This window comes from Salvelinus namaycush, chromosome 19, assembly GCF_016432855.1.
Source record: "Salvelinus namaycush isolate Seneca chromosome 19, SaNama_1.0, whole genome shotgun sequence".
Classification (NCBI taxonomy): Eukaryota; Metazoa; Chordata; class Actinopteri; order Salmoniformes; family Salmonidae; genus Salvelinus; species Salvelinus namaycush.
Window position 1 is genome coordinate 7,069,296 of NC_052325.1, and position 20,317 is coordinate 7,089,612.

General features: G+C 44.0%; 1 protein-coding gene across 1 annotated transcript; it reads right to left on the reverse strand.

The window, feature by feature from the left end:
• Positions 1-5,677: 5,677 nt before the first annotated feature.
• Positions 5,678-16,578, reverse strand: LOC120064109 (putative methyltransferase DDB_G0268948). Its single transcript, XM_039014464.1, has 7 exons — positions 16,346-16,578; positions 8,149-8,273; positions 7,678-7,841; positions 6,512-6,725; positions 6,292-6,395; positions 6,025-6,162; positions 5,678-5,909 (listed from the first exon to the last, which is right to left on the reverse strand). Exons 1-7 carry the CDS (start codon positions 16,371-16,373, stop codon positions 5,816-5,818), a joined length of 867 nt encoding a protein of 288 aa, XP_038870392.1. The 5' UTR covers positions 16,374-16,578; the 3' UTR covers positions 5,678-5,815.
• Positions 16,579-20,317: the final 3,739 nt, after the last annotated feature.

Consider the following 20,317-nt stretch of genomic DNA (forward strand, 5'->3'; position numbering starts at 1 on the left):
ATTAGGCGGGACATGAACTCTGTACCTTGGTCGGTCAGGATCTCGTTCGGGATGGCCACCCGGCTAAAGAGGTGGAACAGCTCCCGGGTGATTCCCGCAGGGGAATGGCCTCGGGATACCGGGTGGCATAATCTACTATTACCAGGATATCACCGGTGTCTTTGTGCCGTTTTTACCAGGGGTCCCACTATGTCCATGGCGATGCATTCAAAAGGCACCCCGATGATTGGTATGGGGACCAGTGAGTTTCGGAAGTGTGCATTTGGGGCAGTGATTTGACACTCCGGGCAGCTGCAACAATAGTCTTCCATGGCCCTCCTCATCCCGGGCCAGTGGAACCAGGCGGCGATCCGTTCCCGGGTATTTATCATTCCCAGTTGCAAAACCCAACAAAAGGGTGTCGACCAGCTGAAGAACGGTTGCCACGTACCGTCGGGGCAGCAACAGTACCTCTCGAAGTTCCCCCTGTTGGCACGACACCTGATACAAAAGGTTATTCTTGATTTGGAAATGGGGGTATCGCCAGTCACACACCTTTTCAAGTTCAGATCCTCCCACTGGGCAGTCCTGAACTGTCCCCTCAGTTGGCCAATGGCGGTTGTCTCGGCTGGTCCCTTGAAATCGATGAAGTGGAGAATGGGCTCCTACTCCAATTGTTCACCAGGGGGGTCGGGTTCCGGTGCCCCCTCGGACTCGGACTCCGGACCCGTAAATACGGGTTTGTCAACTGCTTGCCTCCGAGCCGCGCAGACGACGGGTCGTCTTCGCTCCTGTCTCCTGCCGGCTCGTACCTTTTTCCTCAGCCCGTGCCTCCACAGTGCCGCAAACAGCGGACATTCTCGTCCTACTTGGAGGGGTACCGGCTACTCCGGTACGCCACCCACCATCATCTGGCAGCTCCCTTGTGGCGTCACGATGTTGACCTGTACGGTTGGATACCGCTTGCTGTCACCGTGGACACAGAAAATGGACATCTCCCAGCCACGTTCGGCCCCCCTGGGCCAGCAAACTCGTGGCTACGAGCGAAACCACACTCCCGGAGTCCAATAGAGATTTAGTGACATGTCCATCGACTTTTACCGGGACCATGGGTGCCGTTGGTTCGTGGCGCGCCCAACAGGAGGTGACATAGTTCAATGAGTGGCCCACCTCGCCTCCGGGGCTTGCTGATGGCATCGACTCATTTCGAGCCAGGCAATTCCATTCAAGGGGCCCCCGGGCCACACTCAAAACACCTCCTTTGGTCACCATCTATCTGGGGTCGTCGTCGGCGGGTCGGCTCTCCCCCAGCCGTCTCTCCACGGGTCTGTGGCCCTTTGGCCCCGCCGACTGTCGGTTCGGGGTAAACAGCGGTGGGAGTGTCCTTCCGTCCCCTCGGACGGGACCCCGACTCGGCCCGGCTCCCCTTCAGCAGGGCCTCAGTGTTCTGATGCATCTCCACTGCTCGCAAGAGGCCCTCCAAGGTCTGAGGTGCACGTAGACTCACTGCCCTCTTAATGTTGTGGGATAGCGCCCCATGAGAAGCGATCCATGACCACTTTGTCTATGATGGAGAGGGTGGATACGTCGGTTAGGAGCCCGCCCTGGAGATGCGCATTAGGTCGCTCATCTGGGCTCGGGGGGAGGCATCGGCCACGATATATACACATTATATATACACATTGTATACACATTAAAATACAAAAATACAGTCATGGGAAGCACAAATAAAACATCATATATTACCCTGAAAAACAGTTACATTGCTCCACAAATAAGTCCCCAATCAATACTTTAAATTGCACGAATGGCACCAGAACATCAATATTAAATGTACACTACCGTTCAAAAGTTTGGGGTCACTCAGAAATGTCCTTGTTTTTCAACAAAAGTACATTTTTTTGTCCATTAAAATAACATAAAATTAATCAGAAATACAGTGTAGACATTGTTAATGTTGTAAATGACTACTGTAGCTGGAAACGGCATATTTTTTATGGAATATCTACATAGGTGTACAGAGGCCCATTATCAGCAACCATTTTGTATTTTGAAATGTGCAGTAACACGGTGCATTAAAACTAAAAGCAGATTGACCTAGCTCGGTGTAGACCCTAGGAACCTGAAGAGTTACCCAATCTTGTGAACGGGATAGGCAACTCAGGTGTCTATACTTCAACAGCAAAGTTAGATAAGTTATGAAGTAGGGCCACTATTTGTATAGAGACTTGGCAATAATGTCAATCTGTAAGAAACCTTCCATGATATTGTATCATTGAAATCAAAGAGGGAGAAAAACGTACGATATGAATTAACGATGGACAACTCAATGCCTGAATAAAGAAAAAGAGAAACTAAGGCTGAATCATTGAAAAGAGGAGGAGACTGAAATGTAATAAAATATACCCACGTGGGATTCTTTTGATTGCCTTTAAAGATCTGATGTAAGAGGAAAGTGCATTCAATGCATTGTTAAAAGAGATAAAAAGGCTTCCTGTTTTCATCCGATGTTTTATAGATCAGGGCAGAGGCACTTTGTTTCTCGGTGGAAGAACACCAACACCATTTCTGCTACTAAGTATTCGCTGTGTGTTTTGGATTATGATAACAGGCATGGCCACTTATTTCATATTGCATGAGTCCCAAACGGCACCCTATTTCTAAACAGGTCTAATTTGGGATGCTGCCATAGTCTCTGTCATCCATCAAAAACTACTCAAGCTTTTGGCAATCAAAAACAGTATTTTGCCTGAAACTGTTTGCCTAAGGTACTTATGCTGGTCAGTACACCATTGTAACATTTCAGCACACTGTAAGCATGCTGGCAGGCTTGGGAAACCCATTTTTCAGGCTAGATTCATTATTTATACCCCAATCTGGATTTGACTCGTTATATTAGAAACAAGCCCTCCAGTGAGTCAGACAGTCAACACTGCAGCCAAAATCGTTTCCTGTTAGAAATTAAAGCCACCAGCAGTCTCCCAAGCCGCTCTCCATCCATGCCAGGCTTCAGTTTACAGATATTTAAATAGGAGCTATAGGCCATTGTTGCTTAAGCATTGCTCAATATAAGATCAGATCTGGGCTTAGACCAGTGGAGGCTCCTCAGAGGAGGAAGGGGAGGACCATCCTCCTCATTGAATTTCATAAAAATAAAAATATTGAAACATTTAAAAAGTTATCCTTTTTAGATAAAACTATACCAAATATATGCACATCACCAAATAATTGATTAAAACACACTGTTTTTGTCAGAGTCGTGTGTATAGGTGGCAGGGAAGTCAGGCGCAGGAGAGTTAAACGGAGTGTAAATGGAGACTTTTAATAAATGTCCACTTAACATGCTCCAAACACAAAAATGTACATACATAAAATATACATGGGTACGAGGACCCGTCGCGCACCTATACACCAAGAAACAACACTTGACATAAAACAATCTCTGACAAAGACATGAGGGGAAACAGAGGGTTAAATACACAAGAGGTAATGGATGGGATTGAAAACAGGTGTGTGGGAAGACAAGACAAAACCAATGGAAAATGAAAAATGGATCGATGATGGCTAGAAGACCGGTGACGTCGACCGCCGAACACCGCCCGAACAAGGAGAGGCAACGACTTCGGTAGAAGTCGTGACAGTTTTGCAGTGAAGGTCTACATACAGTAGCCTCAGCAGCACTGTAGGGTAGCACCATGGTGTAGCCAGAGGACAGCTAGCTTCTGTCCTCCTCTGGGTACATTTACTTCAATACAAAACCTAGGAGGCTCTTGGTTCTCACCTCCTTCCATAGACTTACACAGTAATTATGACAACTTCCGGAGGATGTCCTTCAACCTATCAGAGCTTTTGCAGCATGAACTGACATTGTTGTCCACCCAATCAAAGGTTCAGAGAATGAATCTAGTACTGAAAGCACAAGCTACAGCTAGCTATCACTGCAGTGCATAAAATGTGGTGAGTAGCTGACTCAAAGAGAGAAAAAGACAATAGTTAAACAGTTTTGAACAAATTAATTCCTTCAAAAATTAAGGAGAAGCAAGAGAGAGAGATATATTTGGTTGTATTTAAAAAAAAAAAAAATTATTTCTTTCTTTTAGCATATTGAGAAAATCTGAATGTGCAGTTATATACCGTCTGTAGAGATGCTATATTTATTAGCATCATAAAAGCTGATAGTATTTCAACCACATATAATATGCGTCGAAGCCGAACTGAAATCTAATCAGAAACATGTTGGGTCATTTTCACAGCTTTCTATTTCCTGACAACCGGTCAAACTGATGTCATTTGGATTTTTTTAACAGAAAATCTTTCCTGTTTTTTTTATTTTTAGAGTTGGGCTATTACATTTCCTCACAGGTGTGATGAGAACTCAATCCGGTGGAATACGACGAGGGCTAGGTATGTTGGACTGGGACACGTTGTAATACGTCCGCCATGGTTCTTTGTAGCCTAGTTATGCTAATATATTTGCAGATAATTTTGTCTTTGACTTAATAAGTAAAATATCTTTGAATTGTAAACAGGGAAACAACAACAAGTCCCAGACAGTTCGTAATATAACTAGTTAAATAAAGGTTAAATCAATCAAAAATATCATACCAGAGGGGGCGTCGTTTACTAGGCTACCATTATTGGGATCATCTGGTTCCCACAAGTCTTTGGAATGCATGGAGCTCGTTGACAAAACAGACAATGGAATGCCTTTTCACACGAAGGTCCGAAGTGGGTCTGTGTAAATGATGTGATTATATTGGAGACAGGTTTATAGCAGTGAATGTCATCTATTAATTTACTCTTGTAGCATTTCTAAGTAGAAGCCATATCAGCCAGCGAAACGAATTGTTCTCACTTTATGATAGAACATTCAGATTTGTGGGGCTCTAGACCATAATTATTAAGATTTTCTTGTGATCATAACAACACTACTTATTTTGCTCAAATAGAGATATAATTAAAATGTGTTTTCTTTGAAAAGATTGGCCTGACTGAGAATAGAACATTCAAACAATGACCTCTAGTGACCATAGTTGGAACAGCACCTTAGTCAGCAGAGTACAGGTAGCATCTATACAAATGTCATGTAATCTGATGTGAAAAATTCTGGTTTGGCAACAATAAATGATCATGACCAGATTGTGTAGCTAAAGAGACCGCCATTGGAGTTTAGGACTTAGAAACACCACACACAGACATTCTGAAAAGTAATCTATAGAAGCTTGTATCCATGAAGGAAAACTAGATACTGAAAGTGCTATGCTAGGTACCAGTTATTTTAGCCATAAAGAGATCCCTCTGCTAGGAATCCTCTGCTAGGAATCCTCTACTCTCCACACACACACACACACACACACACACACACACACACACACACACACACACACACACACACACACACACACACACACACACACACACACACACACACACACACACACACACTGTATCACTCATACCACTGGGCTAGGTTCGTGTGCTTGTAAAGTAAACAAAACTGGAGCCAGAGTGACAAATATAACAAATGAGATACCAATCATTGGAAAGTTATAATACAAATGTAATCACTAATTCTATCATTTTTCATGTTCACCATGAATCAATTTTATTTTATTTCACCTTTATTTAACCAGGAAGGCCAGTTGAGAACAAGTTCTCATTTACAACTGCGACCTGGCCAAGATAAAGCAAAGCAGTGCGACAAAAACAACAACACAGAGTTACACATAAACAAACGTACAGTCAATAACACAATCAAGACAGATAAGTAGTAGCACATCTTAGTGTCCAGTTTCACCAAAGGGGACACAGTGTAGTCTCAGTCATCGATCGGTAGCTAGTCCTCTGACTTGCAGGCTAGCAGGAAGAAATACCTTACTCCAACCACAAGCTCAGTCTCTGGGGAGGTCACCCCCATCACAGCCAACAGTCTGGAGAGGAGAGAAAGAGAACGAGAGAGGGGGAGAGATGGATGTGAGATGTAACATGAAATGTTACTTTTACGTTTTTGACCAGCATCAACTAGGGATTGTGTCAGGGACCAACCTGTGGGTGATGTCAGTTGACAGTCTGCTGGCTTCCTCTGGGTCTTTCTTTAGTAGAGCCTGGTAGCTGGAAAAGGACTCTATCATACCCATGTAGTTGGACAGAGTCATGGACTTCTTCACCCACATACACTCCTGCCTAACAACACAGCATTAGCATTACCTTAAGGTTATACCCAACCCATCTTGTACATCAAATCAAACACTTCTTGTAAGTACATAGGTAATAGCAACGAGGGCAGTGGATGTATCCGAGCTCAGGCCTCACCACTCTTTCTCTGTGTAGGGGATGGAACCGTAGGACTGCTTGTAAAGAGCAACAGAGCAAGGGCCCAGGCAGGGGTTACGATAGGGCAGGAGTGCAGCATAAAACTGATGAGATAACATTTTAAAAAGACAAATGTTTAAAAAACAAACATGTATGTGATCGACTTATCATTATGTGTTTGGATAATACACGTGTATTCTATTTTATAAAGTTTCCAGACCTTTTTGCAGACTGTGTTGAGTGTGTGGGAGCAGTCTCCATACTCAAGCTCCATATCCATGGTGTAGTTGAGTAGAGCCAGGCAACCTTTAGCCTTCAGGATCCTGTGGGCTTCCTGGAGGAACCGCGGCCGGTCAAACCAGTGGAAGGCAGACATGGCCGTCACCAGGTCCACTGAGCTGTCTGCAAACGGCAGCTCCTCAGCCTGGCACTGTCTAAACAGAGACACAGAGACATACTAACACATGGATACACACATACAAACACAGGTCATGTTGTAATTTAAAGATATCCGACAGAATGGTACCAAATCAGTTAGTGCTGTTTTGCCAACTCCTAAGATTATTGTCACAATAGGAGTTGACAAAAAAGCACAAACAAATCTGGAACCAGACTAGAATTCATACACAATGTTGTGTTTTGGTTTGGTTCCTTGGATATGGCTCCCTTCATTCAGTCCTAACTGGGAACATCTACTGTACATGTAGATGTGTTCCAGAACAGTATTAGTAGCTGTAGCTTCTTTGTTTGCTCACTAGAGGGAGAAATGCATGAGTTTGAGCAGACAAGGGTCCCATTGTCTGTCTTGGTCCTTTGCCTAATTTCACCGTGTCCCCCTCAACAAAGGACTTTAACCCTATCGTTCCTTCTCCCATCACACTGGTTTAGTTAAGCAATAAGGCACGAGGGGGTGTGGTATATGCCCAAAATACCATGGCTAAGGACTGTTCTTAAGAACGACACAGCGCAGAGTGCCTGGATACAGCCCTTAGCTGTGGTATATTGGCCATATACCACAAACCCCTGAGGTGCCTTATTGCTATTATAAACTGGTTACCAACGCAATTAGAGCCGTGTTTTGTCATACCCGTGGTGTACGGTCTGATATACCATGGCTGGCAGCCAATCAACATTCATGGCTCGAACCACGCAGTTTATTATTTGCATTATACCAGGACTCTTCTTAGGTTTCAGAGAAATGCCCCAGAAATAAATAAATCTGTAGGTAAAATCTACCCTCTACAGTAGGCCTACTTATACCAAAACTCATTCTGTGACGATAATGTGTTTGAATCAGAGGGTTTGAATCAGTGTCAGTGTCACCACAACAAAATACAACCCTATCCTCCTCCTGAAGACCTCCACCTCTCTGGGGCTGGCTCTGACCTGTAGGAGATGTTAGGGGCGGTGGCGTGCTCCTGGGCCACCTCCAGCTGGGCAGGGCTGATGTCGGTCCCCACCACTGAGGAGAAGTGAGGGGCCAGAAGCACGGTCCCTTGACCCGACCCACAGCCTACGTCTACTGCCAGGTCACAGGGCTGCACGCCCCTCTGTCAGGACAAGACACATGATCATCACACATAGGTATGAGACATCATTAGTATATGTGAATATTTTTTAAGGCAGGAGAATGTCAATTGACCAGTTTATTAGTAAAACATTGAAAAGCAGGAATAAAACATGCAGCAATATAATTCTGTAATTTAATTCTGCAATACTATTTGTCATTGAAAATATTTTACATCCACAGACAGTAACTATATGATTTGAACTCATACATATTGCGTGATATATGATGTTAAAATAAGAACAAACAATTAGTCTTTGTATTCTGTGAAACACGTATGTCACACCAACCTTTTTCTTTAGGAAGGACATGACTTCTTCAATGAGCTGAGCTGAGGGAGAGACCCTGTACTTCCAGTAGGAGGTAGCATGCTCTTTACCTTCAAACAGACGATGGGCCATGCCACTGAGCTGTACTACAGCAGAAAACAACAGGAATAGAAATGTTCTCTTCTACTCAGAAAGATTCCTGCTACTTTACGACTTTTACTCAGGCAAGCTCTCTTTCCAGCCTGGTCTATTAGACTAAAATTAAATTAGACACTCAAATGATAATTGATATGTAATGTTTGGTATGGTTACATAAGACAAGATTACTTAAGGCAAACCCTCTTAGCTATTCTTTTAACCTAACTCCTAATATTAACCCCTAGCCTAGCCAACATTAGCAACAACACATTGTAATTCGTAACATATCATACGAATTATTATTTGTAACATTTCATATGAAATTGATGATGGACATCCACAAATTAATACAGACCATACGAAACATAACATATCATACTAAATCGGCAGCACCCCATACCTCTCTGATTCAGAGGGGTTGGGTTACATGCGGAAGACACATTTCAGTTGAATGCATTCAGTTGTACAACTGACTAGGTATCCCCCTTTCCCCTAAATGGAGTGTATCGGATTTACGTACAGAATAATATGAAATGCTCTGAAACCAGGTTGCTCCTTCTCACTGGGGTGTGGTCGCTACATAAACAAACGTGATCACAAACATACAGATGCACACTCACCGCCGGAGATTCCCTTACTTCACAGGCCCAGTTCTAGGGAAAACAATACGTGTTAGGCCAGGCATGTATGAGAGAGGCCCCGGGATAGAGAAAGGAAGGGAAGTTGCAGTGGCTTCATGGGAATGTGGGTTGTTTGGTAATGAGGCCTTTTAAGAAGGGGGCCAGGGTTACATGGGTTCACAGAAAGCTGTGTGGGGTGTCAAAACGAATAAGAAGTCCTGTGGAGATGGAATGGGGGAGGGATCGTAATCTTCTTAGCCAATGAGGTGGCTTTTCAGTGATGATTGGAGGTGGGAAAAGACAAAAAAGCCAGCCTTCCTGCTTATTCAGATATTGTACAATCAGATCTCTCTCTAAATTTTAAATTCAAGTTCTTCTCTCAGCAATGTTACGTCACCCTGTTGATATATTATGATACACTTGATTGACCCCATACGCCCCATATTGAAAAGGAAGTAACAGAAAATCCAGACAAGTTTTTGAAGTTTGATAATATACAGAAGTTTCAAATGTGTCAACATGCATACATGTTTTATTGCGCCGGAGAAGATGGCAGATGTTTCACGTGCCCCCAGTGTAAGGAATTGTATTAGATATTGGTAACTTGTTTTAACAACTTCTCAACATTAGCTATGGTTGACACAATATACACACTCCCTTTTATATTGGACATAAGCTGGACTCATTGGACAAATGCACGACACCCACAACTCCCCTCCCCCATGACAATCACTCAGACACACACAACTCAGGGTTGGAGCTCCAGACAAAGAACTACCTCAGGAACCAATGGAACGTGGACACCAGGCCTGTACAGGACTACCCAAGACCCAGATCGTCCAATCGGAAGGCCAGACTCGCAGATCAACCTACTTTGCTTGTTGTCTATATATAAAACTGTACTACTGTGGAAACTCTCTCTTTTCCTGACGACCCCATACGGATCAGATAGAAAGAGCCGTGCTGCACGCTTTGCATAATATTTTTACACTTGAATAAACCTGCCTTATTATAAAATTATCCACCTCGTCCTATGTCTCCACTTGGTCTCCTGTCTCAAGTAAAACGAATTATCAACAGACTTGGTAGCAGAGGATGGTTAAAACATATTTGAATTCGGCCCAATAGAAAATTCATCGGACAGGAGACGAGAGGGAGAAAGATTCAAGAAGGAGAGGTGACCCGCTCGAGGGAGACGTCGGCGATTCAACTCACCCAGGAAACTGATCAAAGAGCTCGAAAATATTAAGGTAAGCAGAGCCGGTTTAATCAAAATCTGCATATTGTATTATAGCCAATATCTAAATTTAATGATCAGAAGTACTGAGGTGAGTGTGAATTGTTGCTAAATTTATGTGGAATTGTTTAGAATCTAAGGCATTGTGTAAAGATATTTGCGAAGTATAAAATCAAGTCGAATTAGTAATCTGGAACTAGTTGAATTATTCTTCAACTAGGAGTATCGGGGATAAATCTAAGCTTGAGGCTGATCAAGTCGAATTAGTAATCTGGAACTAGTTGAATTGTTCTTCAACTAGGAGTATCGGGGATAAACCTAAGCTTGACGCCGTTCAAGTCGAATTAGTAATCTGGGACTAGTGGACATGGCACACCACTAGGAGCATCGGGGATAAATCTAAGCTTGATATAGGAGTAATGGTATTAAACTTGAAACTCAAAGTGTTGAAATGTAATGTAGCCTGTTCAAGTCGTATTAGTAATCTGAGGCTAGTGGATATGGCACTCCACTAGAAGCATCGGTGATAAATCTAAGCTTGGCGTATTGGGATTCAAGTCGCATTAGTAATCTGGGACTAGTCGAAATATTCTTCAACTAGGAGCATCGGTGATAAATCTAAGCTTGAAATAGGAGTAATGGTATTAAACCTGAAACTCTCCAAATTAATGAGAGTGATTGAACGTTCCACGAGACCGATTGCTACTAATTAGCCATATGCTAGGTTGAGGCTGTGTTTAAGTGACCGCCGAGTGATGTTGTTTAATGATGGGGTTAGTGTACAGGCCACAATCTCATAAGTCTCGTGGAACGCGCCAATCAAATGTATGTGCAGGTTTGAAGTTGATTTGGGTTAAAGTCCTGCCCCTGGCGTTGCTGGCCATGATAGCCTCTCCAGGTGCAGGCACCCATCTCTCTCCTCATGAGACAATGGCTGGAGGAGTCATGCTGGGTTCACCAAGGAAGGGAGGTCATATGCCCGCCCTTGATGTACAACAAATTGTAATGTTTGATAATTGACGGAACTTTCTGCAGCTCTCTCCACACAGATTCACAAGGTCCAACGGGGAAGCAGAAGGGAGATCTGGCACACGGAAGGTAAAAATTGGTGACTGGGTGGGGTTAATGTCCACAAGAGAAAGTGGCTAGAACCCAGGTGGACTGGACTGTACGAAGTGGGGGAGGTTACTTCACACTCAGTCCAGGTCAAAGGTAAATCAGGCGCACCTTGGCACCACCTCACACATTGCACTCCAGCCCCAATCCCTTCTAGAACACTGACAGAAGTCAGAGCTGATTTAAACAGCTTAAATTCGATTCCAAAGGAAGACATTCCTGACTCAGGTGATGCGGAATCAAACTCCGTCTCCCCTGATAAAGGAACCTCGCCCAGTTAGAGGGATATTTCTCCCTCCCTGGGCAAGGCTAGGGATATCTGGCCCCTTATTTGTGATATTCCTACTGATATTTGGGGTGTCCCTGGGCACTTTCACATGGTTAATAGAATAACTATAACCGGATCCCCATGGATGTATGTCACGGACACTCTAGTCTAACTAGGTAATAATAGATTAAAAAATTAAAAAAAATTTAAAAAATTTAGAAAACAATAGTTAAAATAAGAAACTAAAATGGCTCAAATTGAGAAGGTTGAATAAGAGTGGGTGGAGAGCTGTGCAGAGAATGGACAGAAGATGGCAGTATTGCAGCACCCAATGGTCTCCCAGCCGACTGGTTGAATGCTGGTGACATAATTTTGTTTTTTGGAGTAAACATTAAGGTTAAGGGTTTCCGTGTACCCAGAGATAAGATATCTTAAAAGAATACACTCATATGGGAATAGGAGTTTTACTTTCTGAGTTTTATTTAGGCAAGGGACTTTGAGAAGATAAAGGGTTCTTTTGGTATGTTTAGATATGGAACACGAATGTAGGTGTAACATTTTGACCTGTTTTCTGTTTCCATTGCATTTTCCGGCGACTTGATCACTCGCGGGGAAATGTGGTGAGAATAATGAGATTGTGTCATTTGGGATACTAGTTTTGAGGTAAATTGATTATAATAGAGTTTATAACTCTTGACCATAAGGTAAGCATTTGTATTGGCCATTAGAAGATAGAGATAGGTTAATTAAGGTTATGTTAGGACTTTAAAGGTTGACACTATAAGACCTGTTGTTATTTTTAAATCCATGCAGATAAAGTCAAAACAGTGAGACACTTAGTTAATATTGTAAAGGAACACATAGAAAAAGGCAGACAGATGGGTCTACCCCGCACTGTTGAGACCTTGAAGGTTTGAGAGCAGAGTGGGGAGGGTGGACCAGGAAATGAGCAAGGTGGGCTGTGAAATAAGATAGGAGGGAAATGGGTTAACATATATAAGCAGCACAGATACATTTCAAAGTAGAAAGGTCACTTGACAGAGAATTGGAAAAGAATAGATATGGATGTGCGCCCAGGGGAGAATTGGATATGCGGGGAATAGAAGGGACGTTCCTATAATATGATGTACAAGGTTATTATTTAGAGTAGGTAAGGTTGATACCTGGCCAGAGCCAGGTATCAAACGAAGGAGGGTACATTGTGGACTGGGAAAGGATGGGGCCCATTGGATAATAAACTTATTTAAAATTAAACATTTATAGCTAAAAAATTAGGCATAGAAGTTAAATATATAATCAGAAAGAACAAATGAGGAACTGTTTGTTAACCAAACCTGTATGTCCAAGAGTTTATACATTGCAGGTGAATCAAGGGAGAAGGTGAATCACTCGACCTGGGGGCATATCGCACTTGGAGGGTGAGACACACTGACACTGCCGAATGAACACAGAGTTAAGGAGAAGAACCGTTGCTAATAGAGCTCGGGGATCAACTCCTTAATGAAGAATCCCTGACCCTGACCTCTCAACCCTGTGTACGTTCATAGAAGTGAAAGTGTTGCTTGATCTCTGGCTGATGATGTGTTCTCTGGGAGAGGGTGGGGTTTTACAGGACTGCTTGTAGTCCTGAGCTGTTTGATCAGGATACGATGGGGATGTTACCATCGCGGTGCTGCCAGAACCACCACCAGTTCCAACGGACCAGGGTTCAGCCGGTCTCCTCCACCACTTCAAGACCAAGTCCCACGCCATCACCTAAGCTCTCCAATCTGGTACAGATAATAAATATAAAAGACATTTCAGATAGTGAACATTTGGGGACTGAAACTGGTTATGAGGAAAGGGAGAATATGTGGTTGGCCTACAAAACACTTAATAGAAAGGACTGTGTCGTATGTGGACATGCCAGACCTATTCTGGCTGCTCACCCATTTGTCCTAAGTAATGGGGAAGGTTGGATGTGCATATTGGAAAAGTTCAAGCCAAATTCAACCCTGTGTAAGACTCTGAGTCTTGTGTTCCCAGTGGTCCCTCCCCAGAAGGTACCGTGGGGAGTTAAGGCATATGGGGGACATAACAGCTGTATCACTGGTACAGGTAGAGGTATAGACTATGGAAGGCTCCCTGCTACTACCTGCATCACTAATACCACTATTAACTAGAGGTGTTGCTGATGTATGGTGGATGTGTGGACCTGCCAGGCGGTTGACCCTATTTTTGAAAGGAAATTGTCGTTGCTCATGTGTTTTGGCCAGTCGGATACCACCATTGCCTATTATTATAGCTAATCAACTTCTGGGAGCTACACAGGACACAGAGGCTTGGGACCAACCCAGGAGACGGCAGAAACGTGACGCTCCTTGGTCCGAGGGTACAGATAACATGCACACCAACCTGTTGGGGGTCCCAATAGGGGTCCCCCACGAATTCCAGACATTAACCAGGAATGATGGCCTGTGGCATCTGATGCCCATCATTGGCCCAGCTATTGTTGATGCTAAAACAAAAGGTCTGGATCAATTATATCTACTATAATTAATGATGATTTGTCAAACACACCCACACAGGACTTACAGGGATGGCTGAACAATTGGATGCTGCCTCACAAACCAGTAGACACAATAGACTAACACTGGACATAAGTCTGGCCAACAAGGGAGGTGTAACAGTGTTGCACGTTTGTTCCTAACAATACTAGTCCGGATGGGAGCATTTCAAAAGCTCTGAGTGGGTTGGCAAGGTTATCAGTGGAGATGAAGGGTCTTGCAGGTGTGGAGGAGAGTGGACTGTTCCCCTGGCTGGGTGGTTGTTTTGGTAAGTACACTGCAAGGACGATTACTGGATTTCTGACACTAGTTGTGGTTTTTCATTTCTGTGTTGCCTGTATCATACCTTGTTTGAAGAAGTTTGTTACAGATGTGTAAGGGGCCTCTGGTTGATGCTCCAGTTGGAGAGGCTGATACGAAAACGAGCTTCCGCAGGAGAGTGGGCTGACAGAGGAGGACCCTTGGTTTGCTGTAGATGATGTTGTTGAATGAATAAAAAGTGATGTTTGTCCTCCCTGTTGTGAAGGTTTGAAGTTCCCGGGTGGCGACGAGCCCACCTGGTACAGGTTGTATAGAGGGATGGACCGGAGGGTTTAACATATTCTCGTTTTTTGGTTTACTAATGTGTGGTTGGCCACTCCAGGGGTAGTTATTGGAGTGGTCTCCTTTTTGGTCCTTGCTCATTTACGACTCAACTTACATTGATGCTATTGGTGTCCCTAGGGGGTGCCAGATGAATATAAACTGGTGGACCAAGTGAAAGCTGGGTTTGAATCTTCTGTCTGTTGGTGGTGAACAGTTAATAAAAATGTGGACAGAATTAACTACATTCATTTTAATGTCCAGAAACTGGGCAATTGGACTCAACAAGGCTTCGAGGCGGTCCATGGACAATTGGCAGCTACGTCCCTGATGGCATTTCAAAATAGAATCGCGGTTGATATGTTATTGGCTGAACGGGGGGGGGGTCTGTGCAAATGTTTGGTGAACAGTGTTGTACTTTCATTCCCAATAACACAGCTACGGATGGGAGTCTGACTGTAGCATTGGAGGGACTTCGTACCCTTAATGGTAAGATGAAACAGCATTCTGGAGTGGACACTACTATGTGGGACTCATGGATGGATGCTTTTGGTAAATATAAGACGCTGGTTTCCTCCATCCTAGTATCAATTTCTGTTTTTGCGGCCATTCTTGTACTTTGTGGATGCTGTTGCATTCCATGTGCGCGCACGCTTGCTAGCCGTGTTATAACTGCAGCCATAGACCCTAATCAGGAAAGGGCCCAAATGTTCCCATTGCTTGAGGATGGGGAAGCTGGACCTGTCTATCTATTTGAGGACTAAGATACTTTTATGTCACGTCTCTTGTGAGACGTGAAGAGAGGGAATTAAAAAATTTGTCCCTTAGCTTTGTCTTTTTATATACTTTTATGTCACGTCTCTTGTGAGACGTGAAGAGAGGGAATCAAAAATTTGTCTTCTGACAAATTTTATCCTTTAGCTTTGTCTTTTTATATACTTTTATGTCACGTCTCTTGTGAGACGTGAAGAGAGGGAATCAAAAATTTGTCTTCTGACAAATTTTATCCTTTAGTTTTGTCTTTTTATATACTTTATGTCACGTCTCTGGTGAGACGTGAAGAGGGGGATTTGTAAGGAATTGTATTAGATATTGGTAACTTGTTTTAACAACTTCTCAACATTAGCTATGGTTGACACAATATACACACTCCCTTTTATATTGGACATAAGCTGGACTCATTGGACAAATGCACGACACCCACAACTCCCCTCCCCCATGACAATCACTCAGACACACACAACTCAGGGTTGGAGCTCCAGACAAAGAACTACCTCAGGAACCAATGGAACGTGGACACCAGGCCTGTACAGGACTACCCAAGACCCAGATCGTCCAATCGGAAGGCCAGACTCGCAGATCAACCTACTTTGCTTGTTGTCTATATATAAAACTGTACTACTGTGGAAACTCTCTCTTTTCCTGACGACCCCATACGGATCAGATAGAAAGAGCCGTGCTGCACGCTTTGCATAATATTTTTACACTTGAATAAACCTGCCTTATTATAAAATTATCCACCTCGTCCTATGTCTCCACTTGGTCTCCTGTCTCAAGTAAAACGAATTATCAACACCAGCCGATTGTGTTTTTTGTTCACTTATTTGCATTGTTTGTAACTTATTGTTTTACTTATTTTGTACATAATGTTGCCGCTACCGTCTCTTATGACCGAAAAGAACTCATAGACATCAGGACTGCGATTACTCACCACGGACTAGCAGAATCCTCTTTTTCATTTCACGACTCTGGCGAGCACCGATACAAAGGACACGCTACTTCCTCGGGAACAGGCCCCGATCCCCGTGATCTGCTTGAAGAGGAGGCGGAGAAAGAGGGGTCCGGCTGCGATCGAATAAACCCCCACTTCCCTCCATTCTGCTTGCAAACGTGCAATCTTTGGATAATAAAATCGCTGAGTTACGCAGAAGATTAAACTACCAACGGGACATTAAAAACTAACATCTTATGCTTCACAGAGTCGTGGCTGAACAACGACAACATCAACATACAGCTGGCTGGTTATACGATGTACCGGCAGGATAGAACAGCGGCGTCTGGTAAGACAAGGGGCGATGGTCTATGTATTTTTGTAAACAACAGCTGGTCCACGATATCTAAGGAAGTATCGAGCTATTGCTTACCTGAGGTAGTTTCTCCTGATAAGCTGTAGACCACACTACTTACCGAGATAGTTTAATCTGTATTCTTTGTACCTGTTTACATACCACCACAGTCAGAGGCTGGCACTAAGAAAGCATTAAATGAGCTGTATTGCGCCATAAGCCAACAAGAAAACGCTCACCCAGAGGCGGCGCACCTAGTAGCTGGGGACTTTAATGCAGGGAAACTTAAATCTGTTTTACCAAATTTCTATGAGCACGTTAAATGTGCAACCAGAGGAAAAAGAACTCTGGACCACCTATACTCCACACACAGAGACCCATACAAGCTCTACCTCGTCCTCCATTTGGCAAATCTGACCTGCTTACAAGCAAAAATTAAAGCAGGAAGCACCAGTGACTAGATCAATAAAAAAGTGGTCAGATGAAGCAGATGCTAAGCTACAGGACAGTTTTGCTAGCACAGACTGGAATATGTTTCCAAGATTCCTCCATTGGTATTGAATAAGTACACCACATCAGTCATTGGCTTCATCAATAAGTGCATCGAAGACGTCGTCCCCACAGTGACTATACGTACATACCCCAACCAGAAGCCATAGATTACAGGCAGCATCCGCTCTAAGCTAAAGTCTAGAGCTGCCGCTTTCAAGGAGTGGGACTCTAACCTGGAAGCTTATAAGAAACCCGCAATACCCCCCGACGAACCATCAAACACGAAAAGTATCAATACAGGACAAAGATTGAATCGAACTGCACCGTCTCTGATGCTCGTTGGATGTGACAGGGCTTGCAAACTATTACAGACTACAAAGGGAAGCACAGCCAAGAGCTGCCCAGTGACAGGAGCCAGCCAGATGAGCTAAATAACTTCTATGCTCACTTCGAGGCAAGTAACACTGAAACATGCATGAGAGCATCAGCTGTTCCGGACGACTGTGTGATCACGCTCTCTGCAGCCGATGTGAGTAAGACCTGTAAACTGGTCAACATTCACAAGGCCGCAGGACCAGACAGATTACCAGAACGTGTACTCCGAGCATGCGCTGACCAAATGGCAAGTGTCTTCATTGACATTTTCAACCTGTCCATGTCTGAGTCTGTAATACCAACACCATAGTGCCCTAAAAGCTCATCACTAAGCTAAGGACCCTGGGAGTAAACTCCTCCCTCTGCAACTGGATCCTGGACTTCCTGACGGGCCACCCCCAGGTGGTAAGGGTAGGTAACAAAACATCTGCCACGCTGATCCTCAACACGGGGGCCCCTCAGGGGTGCGTGCTCAGTCCCCTCCTGTATTCCCTGTTCACTCATGACTGCACGGCCAGGTACGACTCCAACACCATCATTAAGTTTGCTGATGACACAACAATGGTAGGCCTGATCACCGACAACGATGAGACAGCCTATAGGGAGGAGATCAGAGACCTGACCGTGTGGTGCCAGAATAACAACCTATCCCTGAACGTAACCAAGACTAAGGAGATGATTGTGGACTACAGGAAAAAGAACCGAGCACGCCCCCATTCTCATCGACGGGGCTGTAGTGGAGCAGGTTGAGAGCTTCAGGTTCCTTGGCGTCCACTTCACCAACAAACTAACATGGTCCCAGCACACCAAGACAGACGTAAAGATTTGCACCCCCCTTCCCCACTACGCTGCTTCTACAACTTTCTGTTATTATCTATGCATAGTCACTTTAATAACTCTACCTACATGTACATATTACCTAAACTACCTCAACTAACCGGTGCCCCCGCACATTGACTCTGTACTGGTACCCACTGTTTATATGTACACATTGACTCTGTACCGGTACCCACTGAATATAGCCTCCACATTGACTCTGTACCGGTAGCCCATGTATATAGCCTCCAGATTGACTCTGTACCGGTACCAAATGTATATAGCCTCCACATTGACTCTGTACCGGTACCCCCTGTATATAGCCGCCACATTGACTCTGTACCGGAACCCACTGTATATAGCCTCCACATTGACCCTGTACCGGTAACCCCTGTATATAGCCTCCACATTGACTCTGTACCGGTACCACCTGTATATAGCTTTCACATTGACCGTGTACCGGTAACCCCTGTATATAGCCTCCACATTGACTCTGTACCGGTACCCCCTGTGTATAACCTCGCTATTGTTATTTACTGCTGCTCTTTTATTCTTTGTTTTTTAAATTTCTTACACGGAACAGATGAACACACGAACAGGAACAATCACCCACAAACAAACAGTGAAAACAGGCTACCTTAATATGGTTCCCAGTCAGAGACAATGACAAACACCTGCCTCTGATTGAGAACCATATTAGGCCAAACAACAAACCCAACATAGAAACACAAAACATAGAATGCCCACCCAGCTCACGTCCTGACCAACTAAACAAAGACTAAACAAAGGAAATAAGGTCAGGAACGTGACACCCATGGTATACGGTCTGGTAAACCACGGTATTCAGCCAATCAGCATTCATGGCTCGAACCACCCAGTTTATCGTTAAATTCAGATCTAAAAGGCTTTACACCGGGGTTTCTCCTGGGGTTTCATCTACACCGGGGTTTCTCCTGGGGTTTCATCTACACCGGGGTTTCTCCTGGGGTTTTATCTACACCGGGGTTTATCCTGGGGTTTCATCTACGCCGGGGTTTCTCCTGGGGTTTCATCTACACCGGGGTTTCTCCTGGGGTTTCATCTACACCGGGGTTTCTCCTGGGGTTTCATCTACACCGGGGTTTCCCCTGGGGTTTCATCTACACCGGGGTTTCTCCTGGGGTTTCATCTACACCGGGGTTTCCCCTGGGGTTTCATCTACACCGGGGTTTCCCCTGGGGTTTCATCTACACCGGGGTTTCTCCTGGGGTTTCATCTACACCGGGGTTTCTCCTGGGGTTTCATCTACACCGGGGTTTCTCCTGGGGTTTCATCTACACCGGGGTTTCTCAGTCCTTGGGACCCCAAGTGCTGTCATTTTTTTGCCGTAACACTACACAGCTGATTTCAAATAATCAACTAATCATCAATCTTTGATAATTTGAATAAGGTGTGTAGTGTTGGGGGGGGAAAACTAACGACCGAGTTTGGGAAAACGCTGATCTACAGTGATTGAAGTGGATTTAACAAGTGACATCAATAAGGGATCATAGCTTTCACCTGGTCAATCTATGTCACGGAAAGAGCAGGTGTTTATAATGTTTTATTCGCTCAATGTACAGTACCAGTCAAAAGTTTGGACACGCCTACTCATTCAAGGGTTCTTTACTATTTTCAACATTGTAGAATAATAGTGAAGACATCAAAACTATGAAATAACACATGGAATCACGTAGTAAACAAAAAAGTGTTCAACAAATTAAAATATATTTTATATTGAGATTCTTCAAAGTAGCCACCCTTTGGTGGATACCTTTGGTATTCTCTCAAACAGCTTCATGAGGTATTCACTATAAATGTATTTCAATTAACAGGTGTGCCTTGTTAAAAGTTAATTTGTGTAATTTCTTTCCTTAATGCGTTTGAGCCAATCAGTTGTGTTGTGACAAGGTAGC

Excerpts from the sequence above, each read along its gene's own strand:
- LOC120064109 (XM_039014464.1), bottom strand. The coding sequence starts at position 16,373 with ATGAAAAAGAGGATTCTGCTAGTCCGTG. Across the intron at positions 8,274-16,345 it reads GAGGATTCTGCTAGTCCGTG|TACAGCTCAGTGGCATGGCC; the intron begins GTGAGTAATCGC and ends TTTCTGCTGTAG. Across the intron at positions 6,726-7,677 it reads GCCCCTAACATCTCCTACAG|ACAGTGCCAGGCTGAGGAGC; the intron begins GTCAGAGCCAGC and ends GTCTCTGTTTAG.